This window comes from Nansenia antarctica (genome assembly GCF_963989245.1).
Source record: "Nansenia antarctica genome assembly, chromosome: 8".
Lineage (NCBI taxonomy): Eukaryota > Metazoa > Chordata > Actinopteri > Argentiniformes > Microstomatidae > Nansenia > Nansenia antarctica.
Genome location: NC_137678.1, coordinates 257504 through 277686, shown reverse-complemented (window position 1 = coordinate 277686; position 20183 = coordinate 257504). Strand labels below are relative to the sequence as shown.

Below are 20183 nucleotides of genomic sequence, written 5' to 3'. Positions count from 1 at the left end.
TGCTCCAGGTGCACCGACTATGGCTAAGCCTGTGTCTAGACTATGGCTGACCCTCTGTCTACTCTATGGCTGACCCTGTATCTAGACTATGGCTGACCCTGTGTCTAGACTATGACTGACCCTGTGCCTAGACTATGGCTGACCCTGTGTCTAGACTATGGCTGACCCTGTGTCTAGACTATGGCTGACCTTGTGCCTAGACTATGGCTGACCCTGTGTCTAGACTATGGCTGACCCTGTGTCTAGACTATGGCTGACCCTGTATCTAGACTATGGCTGACCCTGTGCCTAGACTATGGCTGACCCTGTGTCTAGACTATGGCTGACCCTGTGTCTAGACTATGGCTGACCCTGTGTCTAGACTATGGCTGACCCTGTATCTAGACTATGGCTGACCCTGTGCCTAGACTATGGCTGACCCTGTGTCTAGACTATGGCTGACCCTGTGGCTGACCCTGTGCCTGGACTATGGCTGACCCTGTGCCTAGACTATGGCTGACCCTGTGCCTAGACTATGGCTGACCCTGTGTCTAGACTATGGCTGACCCTGTGTCTAGACTATGGCTGACCCTGTGTCTAGACTATGGCTGACCTTGTATCTAGACTATGGCTGACCCTGTGTCTAGACCAGGGGTCCCCAAACTACGGCCCGCGGGCCGAACACGGCCCACCCCCACACTTGGACCGGCCCTTTGAACAACGTGTAATTTCTAACTGCAATTGCGGCATTGCACCGACGTGGTGGCGGGGGCGCTGTTTCGCAAATAAGTTAGCTTTCGTGTTTGCTAGCGAAATAGCTGATAGTTGATGTTGACTGCTCAAGGAGAATACATATTTGAAAGTACAGAATGCCTGAGAGCCTTATATTGCATTATATTACATTACATTTTGAATGGTCATCTGGTGCCTGAATATTGTGTTTCCTTTACATAAATAATGACATTTCCACCATAAATTGATGCAGAAAGGGCACAAATTGCATCTAAATTCACCAGAATGCAAGAAATTAAGGGTTTGATGCTCGTTTAAGGACCCCCAGACAGCCCTGCTTCATGGGTCCCCCCGTGTATGATGAGGGTCCTCCCTCAAGTATCAGACTGTAAAACTGATTATATTTCATTGACATATCACTATAGGTATAAATTCCATCCAAATTCAACTGTTTAGACTTTGTTTGCATCCACCAGTGCTCTCCTGCGCGCAATTGCTTTGCGCAACCGCCTCCATTCCACTCCGTTCCATATTATTTTATGTTAGAGACCAACCCAGGCCCCCCATCACAGAAAGGAAAAAATATGTGGCCCTCACAGAAAAAAGTTTGGGGACCCCTGGTCTAGACTATGGCTGACCCCGTGCCTAGACTATGGCTGACCCTGTGTCTAGACTATGACTGACCCTGTGTCTAGATTATGGCTGACCCCGTGCCTAGACTATGGCTGACCGTGTGTCTAGACTATGGCTGACCCTGTATCTAGATTATGGCTAAATGTTAGGGTTGAATGATGTTTTCATAATGTTTTAATGTTGTGAATATGTTTGTTGAAGAGGACACTGTACACTTTGTCCTGTTCTGTGAATTCCGTCGGTTCAACCTTGTGCTTTTTGCTGTGCACAAACTTACAACCTTATCTTCTGTCCCAGCTAGGCCTCCCCTTCCTGACATTGTGTTGTCCGAGGGGCCCGGTCGTAAATCTGATTTTGCTAAAACACTGTTTTGTTCATCAAACGCCTCCCCCTACCCATGTGTGTTCTTAGCAATGTGGGCTTCCTCACGAGGCTGGCCCCCCCTGTACATGTGTGTCTTTGTGTGTTTGAGAATAAAATGACTGGCTCAGGAGAGGAAAAGATCAGTTTGAATCCGAGGTCTTTCGAGACCTGGGATTCACTCTCCATGCGCAAGAAAATAAGAATCATGATTGAATCCGGGTCTCTTTGTTGTTTAAAGTCTACTACGGTCTGTTTGAACTAGCGATGGGTTAGCATGGCCTGCTTTACAACCAGGCTGAATTAGAATATAGCATTTAACCCTAGAACCGAACACTGACCCTGTGCCTAGACTATGGCTGACCGTGTGTCTAGACTATGGCTGACCCTGTGCCTGGAGCAAACATGTCAAATTCTAACAATTGACATTTATTGCATAGCAATAAACCAACTATGTTTTATGATGTTATTCTCAGGTGTCCCGGAAGGGCTCGCGGGACGTGGCAGACCACATGGCCATCCAGAAGGGCTCGCGGGACGTGGCAGACCACATGGCCATCCAGATGGACGACTCCGACTCCATCACCGTGTCGGAGCAGAGCGAGCCCTCGGCCGAGTGCTGGCAGAACATGTACAAGCTGCTCAACTTCTACTCTCTTATCTCCGACCCCACCGGCATCCTGGAGAAGAACTCTCCTGAGAACTGCCTCTCAGGTAAGGACACTGCTGTTACTAGTCTCACATAGTCATCTCATGTAGCCATACCTCTCTCTAACCCTAACCCTTTGGCAGTCTGTAGCAGTCTTGTTGTTCTGGCTGCGAGAGGTCACATGTTTAGGGCTTTGAGCAGCAATCTACCTCTGTCACAGTTAGTTTCTCCTTCCATGGTGTCTGGTAGGACCACTTTAGTCTCAGCTTGGACTACTCCTGCACAGCACTGCACTGCACACAGGTAGACTAGTGGTTAGAGAGGCCGGCTAGCAGGTCTAGCAGGTCTCGGAAGGTCGCTGGTTCGATTCCCGCCTCAGGAGGGAGCTGCATGGGCCCTTGAGCAAGGCACTTGACCCCTAATTGCTCCAGGGGTGCCGACTATGGCTGACCCTGTGCCTAAAGCAAAGAACAATTAAAAATGTATTGACAAGTCAAGGCAAATAAATCATTCTTCTACTTCTTCTGTATTATTATCCTGTTTTTACTCAATTCAAGTTATTCTGCCACCGGTGGCCCTCAGGTGCAAAACACTACACAATAAGAAAGTGCCAAAACTAAATAAAAGCAACCAAACATTCTGAAAACACATCAACATTATAACAAACACAAAAACAAAATCACAAAACCGACTAGCAAAACACAACTGCAAAAGCCACAACACAACAACATTAGCAAAACACAAATGCCAAAGCCAAAATGTATTGTGACTTTTTTTATTTGCTAATGTTGTTTCATTTAAGCTTTTGTGTACCGTTGATGGATCTCAAAGGGTCCCATTACAAAAGTTGTTTTTGATCACTTTTATTTCAAAAACATGATACAACATCATTCAACATCTCAAATGTTTCATTGCTTCAACAAGATAACCGGTATATTCGGTATACAAATCTTTAAAAAAAGCAGGCAATGTTCCAATTTCACATTTATGGAATGAGACCAACAGAGTCGACGTCTGGCCACCGTCGTTCTCACATCCACGTTGCTCTCCTCCTCTCCACCTGGTGGGCCACCGTAGTTCTCACATCCACGTTGCTCTCCTCCTCTCCACCTGGTGGGCCACCGTAGTTCTCACATCCACGTTGCTCTCCTCCTCTCCACCTGGTGGGCCACCGTAGTTCTCACATCCACGTTGCTCTCCTCCTCTCCACCTGGTGGGCCACCGTAGTTCTCACATCCACGTTGCTCTCCTCCTCTCCACCTGGTGGGCCACCGTAGTTCTCACATCCACGTTGCTCTCCTCCTCTCCACCTGGTGGGCCACCGTAGTTCTCACCTCCACGTTGCTCTCCTCCTCTCTGCCAGATGGCGGCCGCAGCCCCGGGGAGCCGCCCTGCCGGGTGATCTTTGAGAACGAGCAGCAGGACTCCGGCCCCAACAAGCCCCCGGGGCGGCGCCGCAGCCTGGTCAGCTCTGAGCCGCAGCACGTCACGCTCATCGTGTTCGGCATCGGCATGGTGAACCGCACCCACCTGGAGGCCGACATCGGCGGGCTGACCATGGAGGCGGAGCTGAAGAAGATCCACGGCAGCTTCACGCTCAAGGAGAAGATGAAGGGTGAGAGTCGCTCTGTAGAGTAACCCTAACTAACCCTAACCCTATCTGGCAGGCTGGCTCAAGCAAATATGTGACAGGGTCTGGTTAAAAAGTCATGGTAATTGTTCAGTTGTTTCCAGATTATGAAAGTGCAGATTGTAAGCTTTGATATGATGTGTCATACATTGAAATCGTTGAAGAAGATATGCTTATTTTAATGTTGGTCCACCTCAAACCAAATAGCGGAGAAATGCGCTCTGAATCAAAACACACGCAAAACAGGTCCTAGTAGGCGCAAATAAGGACCATTGCTACAAACGTCTAACTTCATGTTACATCACAACATGCTGATAGAACATCAACATGCTAAAAACACATAGCTACACATAACTAGATGATCACACAGTCCTGAAATGTACGTTTGTTTACAAGCCATGTGTCACTTACCCAGTAGCCTAGGGCAGACACAGTGAATCCAACTCACAAATTACAAGTATTTATATTTATAACTGTTTAGTTATATTGAGTCAACTCTTCAACATTTGAACTTTCCTAATATGCAAAAATATGCTTTTTTCCGGCATACGGCCCTTTTCACCAGACTGTGGCACATTACATCAAATACTTTTCGACCTTGGGCTGCAAAGAAAGTAATCTAATCATATGTGTTTGTTTGCTTTTAGTAATTACATTTTGGGACATGTTTTCTTCATCTGAAGCACTCTCTGCACTGAACTGATCCAAAGCTGTGTTTGATAGACATCCTGCACCAGAAGATGACAGAGACGTGTGCGTCTGCTCACATCGGGGGCGTCAACATCGTGCTGCTGGAGGGCATCACGCCTGACATCCAGTGAGTACTGCAGCTTACTTAATGTTCATATCAGGTGTTTTATGAAAGCACCAATGATTAAAGTCTTCTAGTAGTGTTTCTCAACTGGAGGGGCGCCACTCAGAGGTTGGTCTCAGACTCGTTGGGTCGCGGAGTGTGTGGTCACTTTTTAATTTAATTCTATTTTAACACTAGAAAAAACAAAAATGGTTCTAGTCCTTAGCTTTCAGATGTTGGACTTTTATTTTGACAGACATGCGTGAAAGACTTACAGTAGTCTAGCCGTTGCAATGTCAAAGTCACATAGAACTTGATTGACAACAACTTAGCCTGTCACCTGTCATTCGAGCAGTAGCTAAATATGGCAAAGTGCAGGGACTGAACCCCAGTGTTAGGGCTTTCACACCGGCAAAGAACCGTGCCGCGGGCTTGTTCGCCAGACAGCGCCAACGTTCGGAGGTTTCCGAACGCGAACGGGCACGGTTTTTTGCCGGTGTGAAAGCCCTATGTGTGTTGTGTGGTGATGTGCTCGCACAACAGAGCATGAAACCATCAAAATGTAAAAACAAAACATCCCGTGGACCAAGACAAACCGGTCGGGTACTTTCAAAGACGACTCCAGGAGCTGAGGGCATCGCAGAAGTGTCTAACAGAGAGGCGTTAAAACCACTGCTTTCTGCATAGAGAGGCATTAGAACCACTGCTTTCTGCATAGAGAGGCATTAGCAGCCAAGGATATGGTGCCAGCGCTTGATGAAACTTTGAAAGATGCCGTCAAAGTGGTGAACCACATTAAATAGAGCGCCAAGAACAGTGCCAAGAACAAATAATAATAATAACTTTTTATTTGTATAGTGCTTTTCCTGCAAATGTTGCAGCTCAAATAGAGTGTCTTGCTGATGCGTTGAATCACTGTTATAGTACATCTGTATATGTATGTCTTTATGGATCATTTCTTCTCAAAAGACATTATGTCTCTGTGGATTGTAATTTTTCAAATAACTAAAACTAATAGTAACTAACTAGTTAGTTTTGCCTGTATTCGTTTGTTTTTATTACATTTGGGGGTGATTAATGACACAGAACCTAATTATTCCATTGCATGTGATGTTATATATGCTATCAGCCTTGTCTATACTTATCTAATATTAATCCAAATGTGACTGGGAAAGCAAAGTCCTTGTCTACTCTTTTGTCTCTGTGTGCTTCTCTTCTTACTTCCTGTCTCTCCTGTACTTTCTCTTCCATCTCCGTCAGACTGGAGGATTTCCCTACGTCTCCTACCAGCACAGCCAAACAAGAGTTTCTGTATGTTGTTGCTGCTACTATCTCAGCAGACATCATACAATACAATACCACAGTCTACCATACCACCGTCTACTATACCACAGTCTACCATACCACAGTCTACCACACCACAGTCTACCACACCACAGTCTACCACAGTCTACCACACCACAGTCTACCACACCACAGTCTACCACACCACAGTCTACCACAGTCTACCATACCACAGTCTACCACACCACAGTCTACCACACCACAGTCTACCACAGTCTACCATACCACAGTCTACCACACCACAGTCTACCATACCACAGTCTACCACACCACAGTAGCCTTAACGCACAACTCTTACCTGAACCCTGCCTTCATACCTGAACCCTGCCTTCATACCTGAACCCTGCCTTCATACCTGAACCCTGCCTTCATACCTGAACCCTGCCTTCATACCTGAACCCTGCCTTCATACCTGAACCCTGCCTTCATACCTGAACCCTGCCTTCATACCTGAACCCTGCCTTCATACCTGAACCCTGCCTTCATACCTGAACCCTGCCTTCATACCTGAACCCTGCCTTCATACCTGAACCCTGCCTTCATACCTGAACCCTGCCTTCATACCTGAACCCTGCCTTCATACCTGAACCCTGCCTTCATACCTGAACCCTGCCTTCATACCTGAACCCTGCCTTCATACCTGAACCCTGTCTTCATACCTGAACCCTGCCTTCATACCTGTACCCTGCCTTCATACCTGAACCCTGCCTTCATACCTGAACCCTGCCTTCATACCTGAACCCTGCCTTCATACCTGAACCCTGCCTTCATACCTGAACCCTGCCTTCATACCTGAACCCTGCCTTCATACCTGAACCCTGCCTTCATACCTGAACCCTGCCTTCATACCTGAACCCTGTCTTCATACCTGAACCCTGTCTTCATACCTGAACCCTGCCTTCATACCTGAACCCTGCCTTCATACCTGAACCCTGCCTTCATACCTGAACCCTGCCTTCATACCTGAACCCTGCCTTCATACCTGAACCCTGCCTTCATACCTGAACCCTGCCTTCATACCTGAACCCTGCCTTCATACCTGAACCCTGCCTTCATACCTGAACCCTGCCTTCATACCTGAACCCTGCCTTCATACCTGAACCCTTCATACCTGAACCCTGCCTTCATACCTGAACCCTGCCTTCATACCTGAACCCTGCCTTCATACCTGAACCCTGCCTTCATACCTGAACCCTGCCTTCATACCTGAACCCTGCCTTCATACCTGAACCCTGCCTTCATACCTGAACCCTGCCTTCATACCTGAACCCTGCCTTCATACCTGAACCCTGCCTTCATACCTGAACCCTGCCTTCATACCTGAACCCTGTCTTCATACCTGAACCCTGCCTTCATACCTGAACCCTGCCTTCATACCTGAACCCTGCCTTCATACCTGAACCCTGCCTTCATACCTGAACCCTGCCTTCATACCTGAACCCTGCCTTCATACCTGAACCCTGTCTTCATACCTGAACCCTGCCTTCATACCTGAACCCTGCCTTCATACCTGAACCCTGTCTTCATACCTGAACCCTGCCTTCATACCTGAACCCTGCCTTCATACCTGAACCCTGCCTTCATACCTGAACCCTGCCTTCATACCTGAACCCTGCCTTCATACCTGAACCCTGCCTTCATACCTGAACCCTGTCTTCATACCTGAACCCTGCCTTCATACCTGAACCCTGCCTTCATACCTGAACCCTGCCTTCATACCTGAACCCTGCCTTCATACCTGAACCCTGCCTTCATACCTGAACCCTGTCTTCATACCTGAACCCTGCCTTCATACCTGAACCCTGCCTTCATACCTGAACCCTGCCTTCATACCTGAACCCTGCCTTCATACCTGAACCCTGCCTTCATACCTGAACCCTGCCTTCATACCTGAACCCTGTCTTCATACCTGAACCCTGCCTTCATACCTGAACCCTGCCTTCATACCTGAACCCTGTCTTCATACCTGAACCCTGCCTTCATACCTGAACCCTTCATACCTGAACCCTGCCTTCATACCTGAACCCTGCCTTCATACCTGAACCCTGCCTTCATACCTGAACCCTGCCTTCATACCTGAACCCTTCATACCTGAACCCTGCCTTCATACCTGAACCCTGCCTTCATACCTGAACCCTGCCTTCATACCTGAACCCTGCCTTCATACCTGAACCCTGCCTTCATACCTGAACCCTGCCTTCATACCTGAACCCTGTCTTCATACCTGAACCCTGCCTTCATACCTGAACCCTGCCTTCATACCTGAACCCTGCCTTCATACCTGAACCCTGTCTTCATACCTGAACCCTGCCTTCATACCTGAACCCTTCATACCTGAACCCTGCCTTCATACCTGAACCCTGCCTTCATACCTGAACCCTGCCTTCATACCTGAACCCTTCATACCTGAACCCTGCCTTCATACCTGAACCCTGCCTTCATACCTGAACCCTGCCTTCATACCTGAACCCTGCCTTCATACCTGAACCCTGCCTTCATACCTGAACCCTGCCTTCATACCTGAACCCTGCCTTCATACCTGAACCCTGCCTTCATACCTGAACCCTGCCTTCATACCTGAACCCTGCCTTCATACCTGAACCCTGCCTTCATACCTGAACCCTGCCTTCATACCTGAACCCTGTCTTCATACCTGAACCCTGTCTTCATACCTGAACCCTGTCTTCATACCTGAACCCTGCCTTCATACCTGAACCCTGCCTTCATACCTGAACCCTGCCTTCATACCTGAACCCTGTCTTCATACCTGAACCCTGCCTTCATACCTGAACCCTGCCTTCATACCTGAACCCTGCCTTCATACCTGAACCCTGCCTTCATACCTGAACCCTGCCTTCATACCTGAACCCTGCCTTCATACCTGAACCCTTCATACCTGAACCCTGCCTTCATACCTGAACCCTGCCTTCATACCTGAACCCTGCCTTCATACCTGAACCCTGCCTTCATACCTGAACCCTGCCTTCATACCTGAACCCTGCCTTCATACCTGAACCCTGCCTTCATACCTGAACCCTGCCTTCATACCTGAACCCTGCCTTCATACCTGAACCCTGCCTTCATACCTGAACCCTGTCTTCATACCTGAACCCTGCCTTCATACCTGAACCCTGCCTTCATACCTGAACCCTGCCTTCATACCTGAACCCTGCCTTCATACCTGAACCCTGCCTTCATACCTGAACCCTGCCTTCATACCTGAACCCTGCCTTCATACCTGAACCCTGCCTTCATACCTGAACCCTGCCTTCATACCTGAACCCTTCATACCTGAACCCTGCCTTCATACCTGAACCCTGCCTTCATACCTGAACCCTGCCTTCATACCTGAACCCTGTCTTCATACCTGAACCCTGCCTTCATACCTGAACCCTGCCTTCATACCTGAACCCTGCCTTCATACCTGAACCCTGCCTTCATACCTGAACCCTGCCTTCATACCTGAACCCTTCATACCTGAACCCTGTCTTCATACCTGTACCCTGCCTTCATACCTGTACCCTGCCTTCATACCTGAACCCTGTCTTCATACCTGAACCCTGCCTTCATACCTGAACCCTGCCTTCATACCTGAACCCTGCCTTCATACCTGAACCCTGCCTTCATACCTGAACCCTGCCTTCATACCTGAACCCTGCCTTCATACCTGAACCCTGTCTTCATACCTGAACCCTGCCTTCATACCTGAACCCTGCCTTCATACCTGAACCCTGCCTTCATACCTGAACCCTGCCTTCATACCTGTACCCTGCCTTCATACCTGAACCCTGTCTTCATACCTGAACCCTGTCTTCATACCTGAACCCTGCCTTCATACCTGAACCCTTCCTTCATACCTGAACCCTGTCTTCATACCTGAACCCTGCCTTCATACCTGAACCCTGCCTTCATACCTGAACCCTGCCTTCATACCTGAACCCTGCCTTCATACCTGAACCCTGTCTTCATACCTGAACCCTTCATACCTGAACCCTGTCTTCATACCTGAACCCTGCCTTCATACCTGAACCCTGCCTTCATACCTGTACCCTGCCTTCATACCTGAACCCTGCCTTCATACCTGAACCCTGCCTTCATACCTGAACCCTGCCTTCATACCTGAACCCTGCCTTCATACCTGAACCCTGCCTTCATACCTGAACCCTGCCTTCATACCTGAACCCTGCCTTCATACCTGAACCCTGCCTTCATACCTGAACCCTGCCTTCATACCTGAACCCTGCCTTCATACCTGTACCCTGCCTTCATACCTGAACCCTGCCTTCATACCTGAACCCTGCCTTCATACCTGAACCCTGCCTTCATACCTGAACCCTGCCTTCATACCTGAACCCTGCCTTCATACCTGAACCCTGCCTTCATACCTGAACCCTGCCTTCATACCTGAACCCTGCCTTCATACCTGAACCCTTCATACCTGAACCCTGCCTTCATACCTGAACCCTGCCTTCATACCTGAACCCTGCCTTCATACCTGAACCCTGCCTTCATACCTGAACCCTGCCTTCATACCTGAACCCTGCCTTCATACCTGAACCCTGCCTTCATACCTGAACCCTGTCTTCATACCTGAACCCTGCCTTCATACCTGAACCCTGTCTTCATACCTGAACCCTGCCTTCATACCTGAACCCTGCCTTCATACCTGAACCCTGCCTTCATACCTGAACCCTGCCTTCATACCTGAACCCTGCCTTCATACCTGAACCCTGTCTTCATACCTGAACCCTTCATACCTGAACCCTGTCTTCATACCTGAACCCTTCATACCTGAACCCTGCCTTCATACCTGAACCCTGCCTTCATACCTGAACCCTGTCTTCATACCTGTACCCTGCCTTCATACCTGAACCCTTCATACCTGAACCCTGCCTTCATACCTGAACCCTGCCTTCATACCTGAACCCTGCCTTCATACCTGAACCCTGCCTTCATACCTGTACCCTGCCTTCATACCTGAACCCTTCATACCTGAACCCTGCCTTCATACCTGAACCCTGCCTTCATACCTGAACCCTGCCTTCATACCTGAACCCTGCCTTCATACCTGAACCCTTCATACCTGAACCCTGCCTTCATACCTGAACCCTGCCTTCATACCTGAACCCTGCCTTCATACCTGAACCCTGCCTTCATACCTGAACCCTTCATACCTGAACCCTGCCTTCATACCTGAACCCTGCCTTCATACCTGAACCCTGCCTTCATACCTGAACCCTGCCTTCATACCTGAACCCTGTCTTCATACCTGAACCCTGTCTTCATACCTGAACCCTGCCTTCATACCTGAACCCTGCCTTCATACCTGAACCCTGCCTTCATACCTGAACCCTGCCTTCATACCTGAACCCTGCCTTCATACCTGTACCCTGCCTTCATACCTGAACCCTGCCTTCATACCTGAACCCTGCCTTCATACCTGAACCCTGCCTTCATACCTGAACCCTGCCTTCATACCTGAACCCTTCATACCTGAACCCTGCCTTCATACCTGAACCCTGCCTTCATACCTGAACCCTGCCTTCATACCTGAACCCTGCCTTCATACCTGAACCCTGCCTTCATACCTGAACCCTGCCTTCATACCTGAACCCTGCCTTCATACCTGAACCCTTCATACCTGAACCCTTCATACCTGAACCCTGCCTTCATACCTGAACCCTGCCTTCATACCTGAACCCTGCCTTCATACCTGAACCCTGCCTTCATACCTGAACCCTGCCTTCATACCTGAACCCTTCATACCTGAACCCTTCATACCTGAACCCTGCCTTCATACCTGAACCCTGCCTTCATACCTGAACCCTGCCTTCATACCTGAACCCTGTCTTCATACCTGAACCCTGCCTTCATACCTGAACCCTGCCTTCATACCTGAACCCTGCCTTCATACCTGAACCCTGCCTTCATACCTGAACCCTGCCTTCATACCTGAACCCTGCCTTCATACCTGAACCCTTCATACCTGAACCCTGCCTTCATACCTGAACCCTGCCTTCATACCTGAACCCTGCCTTCATACCTGAACCCTTCATACCTGAACCCTGCCTTCATACCTGAACCCTGCCTTCATACCTGAACCCTGCCTTCATACCTGAACCCTGCCTTCATACCTGAACCCTGTCTTCATACCTGAACCCTTCATACCTGAACCCTGCCTTCATACCTGAACCCTGCCTTCATACCTGAACCCTGTCTTCATACCTGAACCCTGCCTTCATACCTGAACCCTGCCTTCATACCTGAACCCTGCCTTCATACCTGAACCCTGCCTTCATACCTGAACCCTGTCTTCATACCTGAACCCTGCCTTCATACCTGAACCCTGCCTTCATACCTGAACCCTGCCTTCATACCTGAACCCTGCCTTCATACCTGAACCCTGCCTTCATACCTGAACCCTGCCTTCATACCTGAACCCTGCCTTCATACCTGAACCCTGCCTTCATACCTGAACCCTTCATACCTGAACCCTGCCTTCATACCTGAACCCTGCCTTCATACCTGAACCCTGCCTTCATACCTGAACCCTGCCTTCATACCTGAACCCTGCCTTCATACCTGAACCCTGCCTTCATACCTGAACCCTTCATACCTGAACCCTGCCTTCATACCTGAACCCTGCCTTCATACCTGAACCCTGCCTTCATACCTGAACCCTTCATACCTGAACCCTGCCTTCATACCTGAACCCTGCCTTCATACCTGAACCCTGCCTTCATACCTGAACCCTGCCTTCATACCTGAACCCTTCATACCTGAACCCTGCCTTCATACCTGAACCCTGCCTTCATACCTGAACCCTGCCTTCATACCTGAACCCTGCCTTCATACCTGAACCCTGTCTTCATACCTGAACCCTGTCTTCATACCTGAACCCTGCCTTCATACCTGAACCCTGCCTTCATACCTGAACCCTGCCTTCATACCTGAACCCTGCCTTCATACCTGAACCCTGCCTTCATACCTGTACCCTGCCTTCATACCTGAACCCTGCCTTCATACCTGAACCCTTCATACCTGAACCCTGTCTTCATACCTGAACCCTGCCTTCATACCTGAACCCTGCCTTCATACCTGAACCCTGCCTTCATACCTGAACCCTGCCTTCATACCTGAACCCTGCCTTCATACCTGAACCCTGCCTTCATACCTGAACCCTGCCTTCATACCTGAACCCTGCCTTCATACCTGAACCCTGCCTTCATACCTGAACCCTGCCTTCATACCTGAACCCTGCCTTCATACCTGAACCCTGCCTTCATACCTGAACCCTGCCTTCATACCTGAACCCTGCCTTCATACCTGAACCCTGCCTTCATACCTGAACCCTGCCTTCATACCTGAACCCTGCCTTCATACCTGAACCCTTCATACCTGAACCCTGCCTTCATACCTGAACCCTGCCTTCATACCTGAACCCTGCCTTCATACCTGAACCCTGCCTTCATACCTGAACCCTGCCTTCATACCTGAACCCTGCCTTCATACCTGAACCCTGCCTTCATACCTGAACCCTTCATACCTGAACCCTTCATACCTGAACCCTGCCTTCATACCTGAACCCTGCCTTCATACCTGAACCCTGTCTTCATACCTGAACCCTGCCTTCATACCTGAACCCTGTCTTCATACCTGAACCCTGCCTTCATACCTGAACCCTGCCTTCATACCTGAACCCTGCCTTCATACCTGAACCCTTCATACCTGAACCCTTCATACCTGAACCCTGCCTTCATACCTGAACCCTGTCTTCATACCTGAACCCTGCCTTCATACCTGAACCCTGCCTTCATACCTGAACCCTGCCTTCATACCTGAACCCTGCCTTCATACCTGAACCCTGCCTTCATACCTGAACCCTGCCTTCATACCTGAACCCTGTCTTCATACCTGAACCCTGCCTTCATACCTGAACCCTGCCTTCATACCTGAACCCTGCCTTCATACCTGAACCCTGCCTTCATACCTGAACCCTGCCTTCATACCTGAACCCTGCCTTCATACCTGAACCCTGCCTTCATACCTGAACCCTTCATACCTGAACCCTGCCTTCATACCTGAACCCTGCCTTCATACCTGAACCCTGCCTTCATACCTGAACCCTGCCTTCATACCTGAACCCTGCCTTCATACCTGAACCCTGCCTTCATACCTGAACCCTGCCTTCATACCTGAACCCTTCATACCTGAACCCTGCCTTCATACCTGAACCCTGCCTTCATACCTGAACCCTGCCTTCATACCTGAACCCTGCCTTCATACCTGAACCCTGCCTTCATACCTGAACCCTGCCTTCATACCTGAACCCTGTCTTCATACCTGAACCCTGCCTTCATACCTGAACCCTGTCTTCATACCTGAACCCTGCCTTCATACCTGAACCCTGCCTTCATACCTGAACCCTGCCTTCATACCTGAACCCTGCCTTCATACCTGAACCCTGCCTTCATACCTGAACCCTGTCTTCATACCTGAACCCTTCATACCTGAACCCTGTCTTCATACCTGAACCCTTCATACCTGAACCCTGCCTTCATACCTGAACCCTGCCTTCATACCTGAACCCTGTCTTCATACCTGTACCCTGCCTTCATACCTGAACCCTTCATACCTGAACCCTGCCTTCATACCTGAACCCTGCCTTCATACCTGAACCCTGCCTTCATACCTGAACCCTGCCTTCATACCTGTACCCTGCCTTCATACCTGAACCCTTCATACCTGAACCCTGCCTTCATACCTGAACCCTGCCTTCATACCTGAACCCTGCCTTCATACCTGAACCCTGCCTTCATACCTGAACCCTTCATACCTGAACCCTGCCTTCATACCTGAACCCTGCCTTCATACCTGAACCCTGCCTTCATACCTGAACCCTGCCTTCATACCTGAACCCTGCCTTCATACCTGAACCCTGCCTTCATACCTGAACCCTGCCTTCATACCTGAACCCTTCATACCTGAACCCTGCCTTCATACCTGAACCCTGCCTTCATACCTGAACCCTGCCTTCATACCTGAACCCTGCCTTCATACCTGAACCCTGTCTTCATACCTGAACCCTGTCTTCATACCTGAACCCTGCCTTCATACCTGAACCCTGCCTTCATACCTGAACCCTGCCTTCATACCTGAACCCTGCCTTCATACCTGAACCCTGCCTTCATACCTGAACCCTGCCTTCATACCTGAACCCTGTCTTCATACCTGAACCCTGTCTTCATACCTGAACCCTGCCTTCATACCTGAACCCTGTCTTCATACCTGAACCCTGTCTTCATACCTGAACCCTGCCTTCATACCTGAACCCTGTCTTCATACCTCCTGAACCCTGCCTTCATACCTGAACCCTGCCTTCATACCTGAACCCTGCCTTCATACCTGAACCCTGCCTTCATACCTGAACCCTGCCTTCATACCTGAACCCTGCCTTCATACCTGAACCCTGCCTTCATACCTGAACCCTGTCTTCATACCTGAACCCTGCCTTCATACCTGAACCCTGCCTTCATACCTGAACCCTGTCTTCATACCTGAACCCTGCCTTCATACCTGAACCCTGCCTTCATACCTGAACCCTGCCTTCATACCTGAACCCTGTCTTCATACCTGAACCCTGCCTTCATACCTGAACCCTTCATACCTGAACCCTGCCTTCATACCTGAACCCTGCCTTCATACCTGAACCCTGCCTTCATACCTGAACCCTTCATACCTGAACCCTGCCTTCATACCTGAACCCTGCCTTCATACCTGAACCCTGCCTTCATACCTGAACCCTGCCTTCATACCTGAACCCTGCCTTCATACCTGAACCCTGCCTTCATACCTGAACCCTGCCTTCATACCTGAACCCTGCCTTCATACCTGAACCCTGCCTTCATACCTGAACCCTGCCTTCATACCTGAACCCTGTCTTCATACCTGAACCCTGCCTTCATACCTGAACCCTGCCTTCATACCTGAACCCTGCCTTCATACCTGAACCCTGCCTTCATACCTGAACCCTGCCTTCATACCTGAACCCTGCCTTCATACCTGAACCCTGCCTTCATACCTGAACCCTGCCTTCATACCTGAACCCTGCCTTCATACCTGAACCCTGCCTTCATACCTGAACCCTGTCTTCATACCTGAACCCTGCCTTCATACCTGAACCCTGCCTTCATACCTGAACCCTGCCTTCATACCTGAACCCTGCCTTCATACCTGAACCCTGCCTTCATACCTGAACCCTGCCTTCATACCTGAACCCTGCCTTCATACCTGAACCCTGCCTTCATACCTGAACCCTGCCTTCATACCTGAACCCTTCATACCTGAACCCTGCCTTCATACCTGAACCCTGCCTTCATACCTGAACCCTGCCTTCATACCTGAACCCTGTCTTCATACCTGAACCCTGCCTTCATACCTGAACCCTGCCTTCATACCTGAACCCTGCCTTCATACCTGAACCCTGCCTTCATACCTGAACCCTGCCTTCATACCTGAACCCTTCATACCTGAACCCTGTCTTCATACCTGTACCCTGCCTTCATACCTGTACCCTGCCTTCATACCTGAACCCTGTCTTCATACCTGAACCCTGCCTTCATACCTGAACCCTGCCTTCATACCTGAACCCTGCCTTCATACCTGAACCCTGCCTTCATACCTGAACCCTGCCTTCATACCTGAACCCTGCCTTCATACCTGAACCCTGTCTTCATACCTGAACCCTGCCTTCATACCTGAACCCTGCCTTCATACCTGAACCCTGCCTTCATACCTGAACCCTGCCTTCATACCTGTACCCTGCCTTCATACCTGAACCCTGTCTTCATACCTGAACCCTGTCTTCATACCTGAACCCTGCCTTCATACCTGAACCCTTCCTTCATACCTGAACCCTGTCTTCATACCTGAACCCTGCCTTCATACCTGAACCCTGCCTTCATACCTGAACCCTGCCTTCATACCTGAACCCTGCCTTCATACCTGAACCCTGTCTTCATACCTGAACCCTTCATACCTGAACCCTGTCTTCATACCTGAACCCTGCCTTCATACCTGAACCCTGCCTTCATACCTGTACCCTGCCTTCATACCTGAACCCTGCCTTCATACCTGAACCCTGCCTTCATACCTGAACCCTGCCTTCATACCTGAACCCTGCCTTCATACCTGAACCCTGCCTTCATACCTGAACCCTGCCTTCATACCTGAACCCTGCCTTCATACCTGAACCCTGCCTTCATACCTGAACCCTGCCTTCATACCTGAACCCTGCCTTCATACCTGTACCCTGCCTTCATACCTGAACCCTGCCTTCATACCTGAACCCTGCCTTCATACCTGAACCCTGCCTTCATACCTGAACCCTGCCTTCATACCTGAACCCTGCCTTCATACCTGAACCCTGCCTTCATACCTGAACCCTGCCTTCATACCTGAACCCTGCCTTCATACCTGAACCCTTCATACCTGAACCCTGCCTTCATACCTGAACCCTGCCTTCATACCTGAACCCTGCCTTCATACCTGAACCCTGCCTTCATACCTGAACCCTGCCTTCATACCTGAACCCTGCCTTCATACCTGAACCCTGCCTTCATACCTGAACCCTGTCTTCATACCTGAACCCTGCCTTCATACCTGAACCCTGTCTTCATACCTGAACCCTGCCTTCATACCTGAACCCTGCCTTCATACCTGAACCCTGCCTTCATACCTGAACCCTGCCTTCATACCTGAACCCTGCCTTCATACCTGAACCCTGTCTTCATACCTGAACCCTTCATACCTGAACCCTGTCTTCATACCTGAACCCTTCATACCTGAACCCTGCCTTCATACCTGAACCCTGCCTTCATACCTGAACCCTGTCTTCATACCTGTACCCTGCCTTCATACCTGAACCCTTCATACCTGAACCCTGCCTTCATACCTGAACCCTGCCTTCATACCTGAACCCTGCCTTCATACCTGAACCCTGCCTTCATACCTGTACCCTGCCTTCATACCTGAACCCTTCATACCTGAACCCTGCCTTCATACCTGAACCCTGCCTTCATACCTGAACCCTGCCTTCATACCTGAACCCTGCCTTCATACCTGAACCCTTCATACCTGAACCCTGCCTTCATACCTGAACCCTGCCTTCATACCTGAACCCTGCCTTCATACCTGAACCCTGCCTTCATACCTGAACCCTTCATACCTGAACCCTGCCTTCATACCTGAACCCTGCCTTCATACCTGAACCCTGCCTTCATACCTGAACCCTGCCTTCATACCTGAACCCTGTCTTCATACCTGAACCCTGTCTTCATACCTGAACCCTGCCTTCATACCTGAACCCTGCCTTCATACCTGAACCCTGCCTTCATACCTGAACCCTGCCTTCATACCTGAACCCTGCCTTCATACCTGTACCCTGCCTTCATACCTGAACCCTGCCTTCATACCTGAACCCTGCCTTCATACCTGAACCCTGCCTTCATACCTGAACCCTGCCTTCATACCTGAACCCTTCATACCTGAACCCTGCCTTCATACCTGAACCCTGCCTTCATACCTGAACCCTGCCTTCATACCTGAACCCTGCCTTCATACCTGAACCCTGCCTTCATACCTGAACCCTGCCTTCATACCTGAACCCTGCCTTCATACCTGAACCCTTCATACCTGAACCCTTCATACCTGAACCCTGCCTTCATACCTGAACCCTGCCTTCATACCTGAACCCTGCCTTCATACCTGAACCCTGCCTTCATACCTGAACCCTGCCTTCATACCTGAACCCTTCATACCTGAACCCTTCATACCTGAACCCTGCCTTCATACCTGAACCCTGCCTTCATACCTGAACCCTGCCTTCATACCTGAACCCTGTCTTCATACCTGAACCCTGCCTTCATACCTGAACCCTGCCTTCATACCTGAACCCTGCCTTCATACCTGAACCCTGCCTTCATACCTGAACCCTGCCTTCATACCTGAACCCTGCCTTCATACCTGAACCCTTCATACCTGAACCCTGCCTTCATACCTGAACCCTGCCTTCATACCTGAACCCTGCCTTCATACCTGAACCCTTCATACCTGAACCCTGCCTTCATACCTGAACCCTGCCTTCATACCTGAACCCTGCCTTCATACCTGAACCCTGTCTTCATACCTGAACCCTTCATACCTGAACCCTGCCTTCATACCTGAACCCTGCCTTCATACCTGAACCCTGTCTTCATACCTGAACCCTGCCTTCATACCTGAACCCTGCCTTCATACCTGAACCCTGCCTTCATACCTGAACCCTGCCTTCATACCTGAACCCTGTCTTCATACCTGAACCCTGCCTTCATACCTGAACCCTGCCTTCATACCTGAACCCTGCCTTCATACCTGAACCCTGCCTTCATACCTGAACCCTGCCTTCATACCTGAACCCTGCCTTCATACCTGAACCCTGCCTTCATACCTGAACCCTGCCTTCATACCTGAACCCTTCATACCTGAACCCTGCCTTCATACCTGAACCCTGCCTTCATACCTGAACCCTGCCTTCATACCTGAACCCTGCCTTCATACCTGAACCCTGCCTTCATACCTGAACCCTGCCTTCATACCTGAACCCTTCATACCTGAACCCTGCCTTCATACCTGAACCCTGCCTTCATACCTGAACCCTGCCTTCATACCTGAACCCTTCATACCTGAACCCTGCCTTCATACCTGAACCCTGCCTTCATACCTGAACCCTGCCTTCATACCTGAACCCTTCATACCTGAACCCTGCCTTCATACCTGAACCCTGCCTTCATACCTGAACCCTGCCTTCATACCTGAACCCTGCCTTCATACCTGAACCCTGTCTTCATACCTGAACCCTGTCTTCATACCTGAACCCTGCCTTCATACCTGAACCCTGCCTTCATACCTGAACCCTGCCTTCATACCTGAACCCTGCCTTCATACCTGAACCCTGCCTTCATACCTGTACCCTGCCTTCATACCTGAACCCTGCCTTCATACCTGAACCCTTCATACCTGAACCC

At 50.0% G+C, this 20183-nt stretch overlaps 1 protein-coding gene across 1 annotated transcript in view; it reads left to right on the top strand.

Moving 5' to 3' along the window:
- Positions 1-20183, top strand: part of kiaa1109 (KIAA1109) — a gene marked incomplete at its 5' end in the record, with an annotated part of 198847 nt that overhangs the window by 79313 nt on the left and 99351 nt on the right. Inside the window, 4 exons of the mRNA XM_080537762.1 lie at positions 2181-2418; positions 3717-3968; positions 4707-4800; positions 6037-6087. Of these exons, the coding sequence (XP_080393888.1) occupies positions 2181-2418; positions 3717-3968; positions 4707-4800; positions 6037-6087 (635 nt within the window). The remainder of the gene's footprint in view (positions 1-2180; positions 2419-3716; positions 3969-4706; positions 4801-6036; positions 6088-20183) is intronic.